General features: G+C 53.2%; 1 protein-coding gene across 5 annotated transcripts in view; it reads right to left on the bottom strand.

Moving 5' to 3' along the window:
* Positions 1 to 14135, bottom strand: part of RUSF1 (RUS family member 1) — a 72383-nt gene that overhangs the window by 56782 nt on the left and 1466 nt on the right. For all 5 annotated transcript variants that reach the window (XM_076072704.1, XM_076072706.1, XM_076072705.1 and 2 more), the window contains exons 2-9: positions 12848 to 13015; positions 9519 to 9596; positions 9062 to 9176; positions 7806 to 7851; positions 6737 to 6769; positions 5019 to 5124; positions 2407 to 2508; positions 492 to 562 (exon numbers count right to left, since the gene is read on the bottom strand). In XM_076072704.1, the coding sequence (XP_075928819.1) occupies positions 492 to 562; positions 2407 to 2508; positions 5019 to 5124; positions 6737 to 6769; positions 7806 to 7851; positions 9062 to 9176; positions 9519 to 9596; positions 12848 to 12988 (692 nt within the window). In that variant the 5' untranslated portion in view covers positions 12989 to 13015. The remainder of the gene's footprint in view (positions 1 to 491; positions 563 to 2406; positions 2509 to 5018; positions 5125 to 6736; positions 6770 to 7805; positions 7852 to 9061; positions 9177 to 9518; positions 9597 to 12847; positions 13016 to 14135) is intronic.

Below are 14135 nucleotides of genomic sequence, written 5' to 3'. Positions count from 1 at the left end.
CACAGGCTGGGTGGTGTGACCACAGTCTGGGTGGTGTGACTACAGGCTGGGTGGTGTGACTACAAGCTGGGTGGTGTGACCACAGTCTGGGTGGTGTGACCACAGTCTGGGTGGTGTGACCACAGTCTGGGTGGTGTGACCACAGGCTGGGTGGTGTGACCACATTCTGGGTGGTGTGACCACAGGCTGGGTGGTGTGACCACAGGCTGGGTGGTGTGACCACAGTCTGGGTGGTGTGACCACAGTCTGGGTGGTGTGACCACAGGCTGGGTGGTGTGACCACAGGCTGGGTGGTGTGACCACAGGCTGGGTGGTGTGACCAGTCTGGGTGGTGTGACTACAGGCTGGGTGGTGTGACCAGTCTGGGTGGTGTGACCAGTCTCCGCACGCTGCCCCGCAGCGAGAGTTTGTAATTTCCCTGCCGTGCAGGGACCAGAGCAGTCATTCGGCCAGCCGGCCTCTCTCCCTCTGCTCGTCCCGAGGTGACTTACGTGGGGTTGTTGGTCACCAGCGGCGTGAGCATCAGACTGAACACCAGCGCCGCGAGGTTCACGAGCGTCTCCTGCGTAAGAGAGAGCGCAAGCGCAGCACTGTCGGGCACGTCGATCAGCCCTCCTGCCGAGACTCGGCACTCGTGGACCACAAGGAAAAGAACGTTCGCTCGGAGGATCGATATTTATATTTTGACTTTATTCACTTATTGGGATAAATTTCAAGAGTTTCGGCCTCGGTCGAACTGTCAGCGACTAAGTCCGTCGGCGCGGGGGCGCGGTTGATCAATGTCGCTGGGAGATTACAACCGGGCATCTTTGGGTGTTGGCCGCACCTCCGATTGGCGCGGTCGGCTACGTACGGTGCGAAAGATATTCGGCAAGCACACGTACGCTAGATATCCATTGTAATTTACGTGACCACATTAACCCCCCACAGCTCGCGCACCTGATTGTCTGACAGTGACGACATCACACTTGCATCACATCAGACCGAACACGGGAGCAATTCTCCACAGATGTGGCTTTTGCCTGATGAGGCTGGTTGTTGTTGTAATTACCGTACTCAAATTGTAAACGTTGTTGTTGGGGTTCGCTCTCCAACACACAGCGTGCGTGTGCCGAACTAGTAACGAATTGGTACGTTTTGTTTACGTGACAAACCTGACCGATTGGCTGGTGGCGGGTTTAATGACGCGTTTATATTTACGCGATCGAACACAAAAAACACCTCTCTATTTTGGATAGCCGTGGCTGGGAACGGAAACCCAGGACGCTGGGTTCGTTATCGCGCTGCGCTAAGTTGGGCGCGTGGCCACACACACAGGCACACACAGCAGACACACACACAGACACACACACAGCAGACACACACACAGCAGGCACACACACAGATGCACACAGGCACACACAGCAGGCACACACAGCAGGCGCACACACAGCAGACACACACAGCAGGCGCACACACAGCAGACACACACAGCAGGCGCACACACAGCAGACACACACAGCAGGCGCACACACACATGCACACACAGCAGACACACACAGACACACACAGACACACACAGGCACACACAGCAGACACACACACAAAGACACACAGACACACAGACACACACACAGACACACACACAGGCACACACAGACACACACACAGGCACACACAGACACACACACAGGCACACACAGACACACACAGACATACACACAGGCACACACAGACACACACACAGGCACACACACAGACACACACAGCAGGCACATACACAGCAGACACACACAGCAGGCACACACACACAGCAGGCACACACACAGACACACACAGGTACACACAGGCACACACAGCAGACACACACACAAAGACACACACAGACACACACACACACAGACACACACAGACACACACAGGCACACACAGACACACACAGACACACACACAGGCACACACACAGGCACACACAGGCACACACAAACACACACACACAGGCACACACACAGGCACACACAGACACACACACAGGCACACACACAGGCACACACAGACACACACAGCAGGCACACACACAGCAGGCACACACACAGACACACACAGGCACACACAGGCACACACAGCAGACACACACACAAAGACACACACAGACACACACAGACACACACAGGCACACACAGACACACACAGACACACACAGACACACACACAGGCACACACAGGCACACACAAACACACACACACAGGCACACACACAGGCACACACAGGCACACACACAGGCACACACACACACACAGGCACACACACAGGCATACACAGACACACACACAGGCACACACAGGCACACACACAGACACACACACAGGCACACACAGACACACACACAGACAAAGACACACAGCCCCGTGGAGGGCGCTGGTCACCTGACTGCCGTCCTTCGCCGACACGTCAGCCATGTTGTCGCGCCGAGCTTGGTGCACGGTGAGAGCCGCCCTGGTCGCTCCTCCCGCAACGCCCACCACGGACTGGGGGCATCCGGCACGACGCACACGTGGGTTCACGACACGCGGGTTCACGACACACACACGGGTTCACGACACACACACGGGTTCACGACACACACACGGGTTCACGACGCACACGCGGGTTCACGACACACACACGGGTTCACGGCACACACACGGGTTCACGACACGCGGGTTCACGACACACACACGGGTTCACGACACACACACGGGTTCACGACACACACACGGGTTCACGACACACACACGGGTTCACGACGCACACGCGGGTTCACGACACACACACGGGTTCACGACACACACACGGGTTCACGACACACACGCGGGTTCACGACACACACGCGGGTTCACGGCCCGCGGGTTCACGACACACACGCGGGTTCACGACACACACGCGGGTTCACGACGCACACGCGGGTTCACGACACACACACGGGTTCACGACACACACACGGGTTCACGACGCACACACGGGTTCACGACACACACGCGGGTTCACGACACACACACGGGTTCACGACACACACGCGGGTTCACGGCCCGCGGGTTCACGACACACACGCGGGTTCACGACACACACGCGGGTTCACGACACACACGCGGGTTCACGGCCCGCGGGTTCACGACACACACGCGGGTTCACGACACACACACGGGTTCACGACACACACGCGGGTTCACGACACACACACGGGTTCACGACACGCGGGTTCATGACGCGTGGGTTCACGACACACACACGGGTTCACGACACACACACGGGTTCACGACGCACACACGGGTTCACGACACACACACGGGTTCACGACACACACGCGGGTTCACGACACACACGCGGGTTCACGACACACACGCGGGTTCACGACACACACACGGGTTCACGACACACACACGGGTTCACGACACACACGCGGGTTCACGACGCACACACGGGTTCACGACACACACACGGGTTCACGACACACACACGGGTTCACGACACACACGCGGGTTCACGACACACACACGGGTTCACGACACACACACGGGTTCACGACACACACACGGGTTCACGACACACACGCGGGTTCACGACACACACGCGGGTTCACGACACACACGTGGGTTCACGACGCACACACGGGTTCACGACACACACGGGTTCACCACACACACGTGGGTTCATGACGCACACACGGGTTCACGACGCACACGGGTTCACCACACACACGGGTTCACGACACACACACGGGTTCACCACACACACGGGTTCACGACACACACGCGGGTTCACGACGCACACGCGGGTTCACGACACACACGTGGGTTCACGACGCACACACGGGTTCACGACACACACGCGGGTTCACGACGCACACACGGGTTCACCACACACACGGGTTCACGACACACACACGGGTTCACCACACACACACGGGTTCACGACGCACACACGGGTTCACGACACACACGCGGGTTCACGACACACACACGGGTTCACCACACACACGGGTTCACGACGCACACACGGGTTCACGACACACACGCGGGTTCACGACACACACACGGGTTCACCACACACACGGGTTCACGACGCACACACGGGTTCACGACACACACGCGGGTTCACGACACACACACGGGTTCACGACACACACACGGGTTCACGACACACACGCGGGTTCACGACGCGCCGTCACGGTGGGGGTCACGCTACCGGGGGTCCGCGAGCGTTGCAGGTGGTGGTGGTAATCGATCGCGAGGGATGGGGTCTAAAATAAACCAAATTATATTTTACCGCGTGAGGCCCACCGAGCTAGGCGGCTCTTTTTCAGAAGCGACTTGGCTGCCACAAACGATAGCTCAACTTAGCGGCTGATTGTGTGGAGATTTATAGCAGCCGAATATTCTAAACGCGTGTTGTCGTTCATTCTAAACGTGGAGGGAAAAACTGGAGGACTCGGAGAAAAATCCACGTGACCATGGAGAGAGAGAGAAACACGCAAACTCTGAATTTACAGCAGGAGTCAGGATTGAATCCACGACCTCCTGCACACCAGGCGATGTAGTTAACATCTGGCCACTGTCACGCTCAGCATACGTCGCTCTCATTGGCTGCGCGGACGGTGGGGGCGGGTACATTTCCTCGGCCATTTAGATTTTGTATTTCATTTTTTTAATTGTAAAAATGTTCTCGCGGACAAAGAGCGCTATAACGAATCAGCGCTCTACGGGCTCGCGCTAAAAGCGAGCTCTGCCTGCACTGCCATCCTCTCTTTTACATTTTTCAAAGCGGCGTCGGAGTGAATCGATGGCACTTTAAGTAAAATTACGTTCCCCCAATTGGTTGGAGCCGTACTATTGAAGCAACGCAAACAGACGGCTGCCTGGAGCGCCTTACGCCGATAACACCCCCCTCCCCCCCTCCCAGCCGGCCACGCAGCGTTCCCGGAGACGCGGAGCGAGAAATGAATTTGTGGCGACGAGGCCAGCAGCGGGGTCGGCGACGTACGCACGTCGCTCAACCTCACCTTGAGCACGCCGGAGACGCACACGACGAGCGTGAAGAGAGGCGGGAAGCCGGGGGCCAGGATCTCCAGGAATATCGCGACGTCATTGAGCACGTCGGCAAACAACCTTGAGCGTAGACAACGACGACGATGAGAGACGTGACGTAATTAGTACACGCCTAATTGTGACGGCAATCAAGGGGGGGGGAGGGGATTAATCCGAAAACTCAAACGCCTTCGTCAATGACTCCGTGTGTGCCGCCTTAAAATATATATTTTTTTAAAAATTTCATATTTAGAAAAAAATTCCCGACGTTTCTGGGGCAATGTCCCGAGAGGGCAGCGGGGGGGCGATAAGAGTCGGAGACTTGTTCATGCCACGCAGCCCGAGGAGACGTTACATTGTCAAAGATGTTTTCTGATGGCCAGTTCTATTCCTTGTTGTTTAAATAGGCGTACGGACAGTGACACTATCAGTAGCTGTTGAGTATTATAAAGAAAACCCTTTAAAAAAAAATCACGAATACATATTGCATGAATAAACAATCCAGGGCGAGGAGATTGCCATCGCTAGGTCGCGTGTGCTGGACGGAGGAGGACCGGGTATAAGCCACTTGGAGGTTGGGACTAGAACGTGGCAGGAGAGCGCTGGAGATGACACCAGAAAGAGGAGGGAAGTTGCGGTGGGTGGGACCTACCATCAGCCTGCGCTCCTAGAACGCGGGAGTTGTTGCGTTTCTGAAGAACACCGCGTTGTGGAAAAATGGCGTTATAATAAATACGAGAGGGTAAAGCGCAGCCCGCCATGACACGTGAGGTGCCGTACGCAGGCCGAACAAAGATCGAGGCGTGTGGTGGGTGGCATCTAGGTGCATCCAGCAGCATCCCAACGCCTTGTGCGATGACGCTACGCCGAGGCCGCCGATTCCCACCCAGGCTGCGACGTACTTCCGTACGAACGTGTCATATCCAATTCGTATCCGCGTTATTAAAAAAAAATGTGTTCCCTGATGCATTCATCATCGCGTTACATCCCATTCGAGTTGTGAAACAACACGCGGCCATTAGAGGAGAACAGACTGCATCTGTGTTGGACTTCTGTCGCACCGTTACGTAGCCAACTGTGCTAATCGGATGAAGAGGAGGAGGTCCCTGAGGCGGGCGTTGGAGTGGCACACATGGGGGTTGGTGAGAAGAGCTGAAGTCACGTGGTGGTGGTGGTGGTGGTGATGATGAGGCTTTGTGAGCGAACCTTGGAGGTGGGACGTCGACTGACTTTAGCCGTGATGATAACTTCACCGTGACCTTTGAACGCGACGGGACATTCACAGCGGCGTGTTTTCTACAGAGTAGACGGCTGCCGTACTTGCTAGCACCGACATAAACAAAACTATTTCTTGTTAAACCAGGCGAGGCCCCACTGAGCTATGGGGCTATTTTCTTAAAAGCGAGCTGGCCACAATTGATAACGAAGTGGCTTCATCATCGTCATCATCGTGTGGAAATTTATAGTGGCAGCCAAACACTCTAAACGCGTGATGTTGATTCTAAATGTGGAGGGAAAAACCGGAGTACTCGGAGAACAGTCCACCCGACTACGGGGCAGAGAGAGACACCGCAAACTCCAAATAATACAGGTGTCGGGGTCAGGATCAAACCCACGACCTTCTGCATACCAGGAGAGGTAGTCAACATCTCACCACGGTACACTCACGCTTCTGTTATCAGAGCTGCTTTACCTCCATTTCTTCGCATCGCAATCCAGACTGGACCTGCAAAAGAAGACGCATTTAAATGCCAATGCGTTGTTCATCTTGGCACGTGCACTAAATTTTCGTGTTTACGTTAATGCACATGAACGTTAATTGTCTACTCGAGTTCCCCAGAATTGTTTGGGGTTGATCCAAAACCTAACATGGGGCGTAGATACGGCGTTCCACGCGATCCCAAGGGAATGGCGTCACAGGAAATGAGGTAACGCGTTAAGCATCACTTTCGTTATTTTTGGGTGTCGTGTAGCGCGGAACGAGTTAATTTTATTTTGAATGGGGGAGGAGTGAATTAGTAAATGCGGAAAGACGGAGGAGCATGGTGGTGGTGGGTGGTGATGGGTGGTGGTGGTGGGTGGTGGTGGGTGGTGATGGGTGGTGGTGGGTGGTGGTGGTGGGTCGCGAGGACTGGAGCTTGGTAAATCCTGGTGTAGGTTTCATGTAGACTTTTCACGATAACCCTCCACCACCTGACAGAGCCAATCAAATAAAGTTGTCACGCTGGGGGCAAATACGCCACTTGATTAGGTTTATCGGTAAAAAAACCCAGAGGAGGAGGAATGTTGCAAAGCCAAAGCGAGGTACGACGACTTGGTTCCACGTGTTAGAGCCTCTATTAACACCCGGTGCCAGTTGTTATCTACCGGAGAGGTGTGACAATGATGTGCTGGTTGTTATCCTAGGGGGAATATTATTACAATAATATATAATAATGCTTGGTTTTACGTGTAGCAGGTGTCATCCATACAAATGTCATCACAATCGCTGAGGAGCCACAGACACGAGCCGGAAGGCAGCAGAGGCGGTGGTGGCTAGGGCAGTGAGTCGGCGCTCCAAACAATTCGCCAAGCTTTGCAGTCCTGTATATATCGAGATGTTTGCTCACCAATCAAACTAAATAGATCTTCGCAGCTCATGGGATTCCTCCAGGATAAACCAAGATCCTCATTCTGATAAGTCATTAGATATTGTGATCAAGAGTGCTTGTGCGTGTGGGAGGAAGCTGTCGTGTTGTATTGCGCGGTGAGAGAGCACGTACCCCTTCTTCCAGGCGAACACGATGCTGCCCAGCATTCCCGTTCCACCTGCAAAACACAAAATTAAACACTCCAACATGTAGGTAGAGACCGGCGTGGTGAAGCATGGCCACATAACCCCCCCCGCCCCCCTGCCCCATCACCGGCATGGGGAGGCTCTCATCTAAGGGTGCCGCAGTGGCTGTGAGATGTTAACTACCTCGCCTGGTACGCAGGAGGTCGTGGGTTCGATGCCGACCCTGAGGCCTGCTGTGTATTTGGAGTTTGCGTCCATCTTTCTCCCAATGTTGATTTATCTCCGCGTCCTCTGGTCTTTTCCTCCACATTTATGAGCAACATCACTCGTCTCGAGTCTTTCGCTACTAAATTTTAATTTAAAGCTTTCGTGACTGCAGTAATTCATATTCTTAGCTCTTTTGGTAAAGTCACGTTGAAGGGAAACAATAAAACAATAAAATATATATTGTTTTATATATCTTTCGCTACTGCTAGAAATGTCCACGTGCTAAGCCATGAGCTATCATTTGTGGCCAGGTCGCTTTTGAAAAATAACTACATAGCTCAGTGGGCCTTACCTCGTAAAGTAAAACAGATTTTCCTTGAGTTTTTACCGGCGGTCCGACCTGTCCAGTAATGTTTAAAACGACGTTGTATATTTTATTGGGTGACTGCATCATCAAGCCCCGCCGGCCAAAACGTCCGGAACGTGCCCGATCTCGACCAATCTGCGGAGGCAGCGAGCACCGGTGGATCGCGTGGCTGTTGATGGGATCTCGGCAGAGGTAGCTCTCTGATATCCGCTTCAGCGGGCCGCCCTCCCGCACCAAGGGGTCGCGCTGCTCCGAGAGGTTTTCCCAATGGATTCTTCGGCTCATGACGCCGACAGCACAATTAGGACACAATTTTAATATACAATATATAAAATATATTTATATATCATATATGTTAAATGATTATAGTTGTTTATTGAGAGTTCGGCCAGCGAGAGTCACCGGGAAACAAACATTTGTAACTCACTTGAGTTATATCCCACGTAGAAGCGTGGGCAGTTTAATTGGGTCTAAGCTTCACACCCACGTTGCCCATCCCCGGCACATCAGCGAAAGAGAGCTCGACAGCTCATCGGCTTCCTCCGGTCCACACCAAGATTTTAATTTACGATTATTATAAAAGCACCGGGCCCGTGCCGACCCCACGGGTGTCCGGCGACCGTGCGGCCGCTCGCGTTCCGGCCCCGTCGCCCCCACACCGAACTCACTCCTCAGGAGCCAGGTGACGGTGGCCCCGGCCAGCGAGGCGGCGGCGTCGCCCACGCCCACGCCCTTGAGCATGGCCTGCGTGGCCAGCGCGCCCGTCACGCTGCTGCAGAACGCCTGCACGCACCACCACCACCACCACCACGGTGGCATCAACGCGCCGACCACAGCCGCCTCGTCTTCACGGTCACCTGAGCAGATATACCGTGTCCTGGAGTCTCACCCACACCCGGGGGAACGCTGCTGCTGCTGCTGCTGCCGCTGCGCGAACAGAGTGGAACAACGCGGACGTCCAGAGTGGAATAACGCGGATGTCCAGAATAAAATATTCCTCATTCGAGACCCAAATATCATCATCATCATCGCACTGCCTCCTGGCTTTGCCATTCCTCCTCCTCCTTCAAGGCACTCGTGGAGCCATCAACCGCATCGACCGCTTAAAGTTGTGCGGCTACGCACCTGGAGCGTGTCCCACATCTGGTAAGTCAGGTAGTCTTCGCTCACGCTCTCCGGGTAGCCTTGGGGCAGGAACACCGACTGCCACAAAGGGGGAAGATTGAACGCAGAGTTAGGGCAGCGGCAGGCCCAAAGCTCCGGGTTAAGGAGGCCACAAACAAATAAATCCACGCCAGGGTTCCCGCAGTCCCACGTGGCGACACCAAGCAGGTGGATTTCATCCATTACTGGAACACAACAGCAAAGCGTGGTGATGATTGTGATGAAGTATGTACTGTATGCATGGTGAACTTCTTTCGCACCGCACGTAGCCAACCGTGATAATCGGAGGTGCGGGGGGACAATGAACTTACACACAAAAAGCTGTTCTAATTAAATTAGTTGTCAATATACTACACGCTCACTACTATACTACACTCACTACTACACACTCACTACTGCTACACGCTCACTACTATACTACACACTACCACACACTCACTACTATACTGCACTCACTGCTACACACTCCTACACGCTCACTACTATACTACACTCACTACTATACTACACTCACTACTACACACTACTACACACACACTACTACACAATACTACACACTCACATCTGCATGTTAACTATCTCCCCTGGTATACAGGAGGTCATGGGTTCGATCCCGACCCTGACGCCTGTATAGTTGGCGTTTGCGTGTCTCTCTCCCTCTCCCTGTGGCCGTGTTTATGTTTCCCTCCACATTTGGAATCAACATCACGCATTTAGAGTATTTGACGGCTGCTATACATCACAACGCGACAAGCCACTTCGTTGGGCTATCAATTGTGGCCAGGTCACTTCTGAAGAAGAGTGGTGTTTATGGTAATGGTTCGGGGTTTATGATCATGGTTTACAGTGGCTAGGGTTTGGGTTAGCCCACAGCGGTGCCTCCCATGGCCACTGTTGTTTCGTCTGAACAACACACGGAGGAGGAGTGAAGCATCGAATGGAGACAAGTCCTCAGCCTTGCGTAGAACCACCCGCAGGTGCAAAGAACTGCACGTGCACCGATTGTGCCATCTTGGGCTCGTGGCGTCTCGTAAGTATCTCGTGATTAGTCCCGTGATACAAAGACGAAGGCGGCCTTTAACCAAATTGTTGGGGCAAGTGCTGTTAACGAGCACCTGTTGAAGGCCGGCACGGCACACGAGGGGGTGGGTGTTCTGCACCACGCACGGCCGCCTTTGTCTCCCCAGTGCTGACGGTTCTCACACCGCACCAGGTACTCATTTGAGGCCCAGTCGACCTAGGGGAGGCCCAGGACCGGTTCAAAGAATCGTCACTGGTGGTGTTGGCCGTGAGTGGGAATCAAACTCGGGTCGCCGGGTTCGTAGCGCAGCATAGCGCTAACCGCAACACCACCACTCCCCACACACACAGTACACACAAACAGACACACACACAGTACACACTACACAGTACACACACAGACACACACAGTACACACACAGTACACACACAGACACACACAGTACACACTACACAGTACACACTACACAGTACACACAGTACACAGACACACACAGTACACACACACAGTACACACACACACACTACACACACAGACACACACAGTACACACTACACAGTACACACACTACACAGCACACACACTACACACAGTACACACACTACACACAGTACACAGACACACACAGTACACACTACACAGTACACACTACACACAGTACACACACACAGTACACACTACACACAGTACACACACACACAGTACACACTACACACACTACACACAGTACACACACACAGTACACACACACACAGTACACACATTACACACACAGTACACACACACACACAGTACACACACTACACACACAGTACACACTACACACAGTACACACTACACACAGTACACACACAGTACACACTACACACAGTACACACACAGTACACACACTACACACAGTACACACAGTACACACTACACACACCACACACAGTACACACACACAGTACACACACAGTACACACACAGTACACACACTACACAGTACACACACAGTACACACTACACACAGTACACACTACACACAGTACACACACACACAGTACACACTACACACAGCACACACAGTACACACTACACACACTACACACAGTACACACACACAGTACACACACACAGTACACACTACACACAGTACACACTACACACAGTACACACACTACACACAGTACACACACACACACAGTACACACACTACACACAGAACACACACAGTACACACACACACACACAGTACACACACTACACACAGTACACACACAGTACACACACTACACACACTACACACAGTACACACACACACAGTACACACACACAGTACACACACTACACACAGTACACACACACAGTACACACACACACACACAGTACACACACACTACACACAGTACACACACTACACACAGTACACACACACAGTACACACACACACAGTACACACACTACACACAATACACACTACACACAGTACACACACTACACACAGTACACACACACAGTACACACTACACACAGTACACACTACACACAGTACACACACACACACAGTACACACACTACACACAGAACACACACACAGTACACACACACACAGTACACACACTACACACAGTACACACACAGTACACACACTACACACAGTACACACACACACAGTACACACACACAGTACACACACACAGTACACACACTACACACAGTACACACACACAGTACACACACACACAGTACACACACACTACACACAGTACACACACTACACACAGTACACACACACAGTACACACACACACAGTACACACACTACACACAATACACACTACACACAGTACACACACTACACACAGTACACACACACAGTACACACACACAGTACACACTACACAGTACACACAGTACACACACTACACACAGTACACACACTTCACACAGTACACACAGTACACACACTACACACAGTACACAAAGTACACAAAGTACACACAGTACACACTACACACAGTACACACACACAGTACACACACTACACACACTACACACAGTAGACACACACACAGTACACACTACACACAGTACACACACACACTACACACACAGTACACACACTACACACAGTACACACACACACAGTACACACAGTACACACACTACACACAGTACACACACAGTACACACACAGTACACAGTACACACACAGTACACAGTACACACACTACACAGTACACACAGTACACACACTACACACAGTACACACACACCGAGCAGCTCACCGTCAGAGCGTCTAGGAGGCCCCCGCGACTCTGACCATGGCCCCGGCCTCTCCAGACGAGGGCCCCGTCAGGCCCTCGCGAGTAGTGTCGCTCGGGACGGCTCCCGTAGCGCTCACTGGCCACGACCTCAAACTCCTCCATGGCAATCTCGTCCACGCCAAACCCTTCCTGCAGTCACCACCAACAGCGTCGTCATCGTCAACAGCGGTTACCGGGTGTATGTTGAATGTTGGCTGGTGATGGGACATTTATAGCAGCTCAAACACTCTAAACCATCACCACTCCTCACTGCGTCATCACCACTCCTCACTACGTCATCACCACTCCTCACTGCGCCATCACCACTCCTCACTGCGTCATCACCGCTCCTCACTACGCCATCACCGCTCCTCACTACGCCATCACCACTCCTCACAACGTCATCACCACTCCTCACTATGTCATCACCACTCCTCACTACGCCATCACCACTTCTCACTACTCCATCACCACTCCTCACTACGTCATCACCACTCCTCACTACGTCATCACCACTCCTCACTACTCCATCACCACTCCTCACTGCGTCATCACCACTCCTCACTAAGCCGTCACCACTCCTCACTGCGTCATCACCACTCCTCACTGCGTCATCACCACTCCTCACTACGCCATCACCACTCCTCACAACGTCATCACCACTCCTCACTGCGTCATCACCACTCCTCACTACGCCATCACCACTCCTCACTACGTCGTCACCACTCCTCACTACGCCGTCACCACTCCTCACTACGCCATCACCACTCCTCACTACATCACCACTCCTCACTACGCCATCACCACTCCTCACTACATCACCACTCCTCACTACGCCATCACCACTCCTCACTACGTCATCACCACTCCTCACTACGCCGTCACCACTCCTCACTAAGCCGTCACCACTCCTCACTACGTCGTCACCACTCCTCACTAAGCCGTCACCACTCCTCACTACGCCATCACCACTCCTCACTACATCACCACTCCTCACTACATCACCACTCCTCACTACATCACCACTCCTCACTACGCCATCACCACTCCTCACTACGCCATCACCACTCCTCACTACGCCATCACCACTCCTCACTACGCCATCACCACTCCTCACTACGCCATCACCACTCCTCACTAAGCCGTCACCACTCCTCACTACGCCGTCACCACTCCTCACTACATCACCACTCCTCACTACGTCATCACCACTCCTCACTACGTCATCACCACTCCTCACTACATCACCACTCCTCACTACGTCATCACC

This window comes from Petromyzon marinus, chromosome 38 (genome assembly GCF_048934315.1).
Source record: "Petromyzon marinus isolate PM22_M1 ecotype Great Lakes invasive population chromosome 38, UKy_Petmar_22M1.pri1.0, whole genome shotgun sequence".
NCBI lineage: Eukaryota > Metazoa > Chordata > Hyperoartia > Petromyzontiformes > Petromyzontidae > Petromyzon > Petromyzon marinus.
Note: the sequence above shows the minus strand (reverse complement) of the source record. Positions and strands in the feature narration are given on the sequence as shown.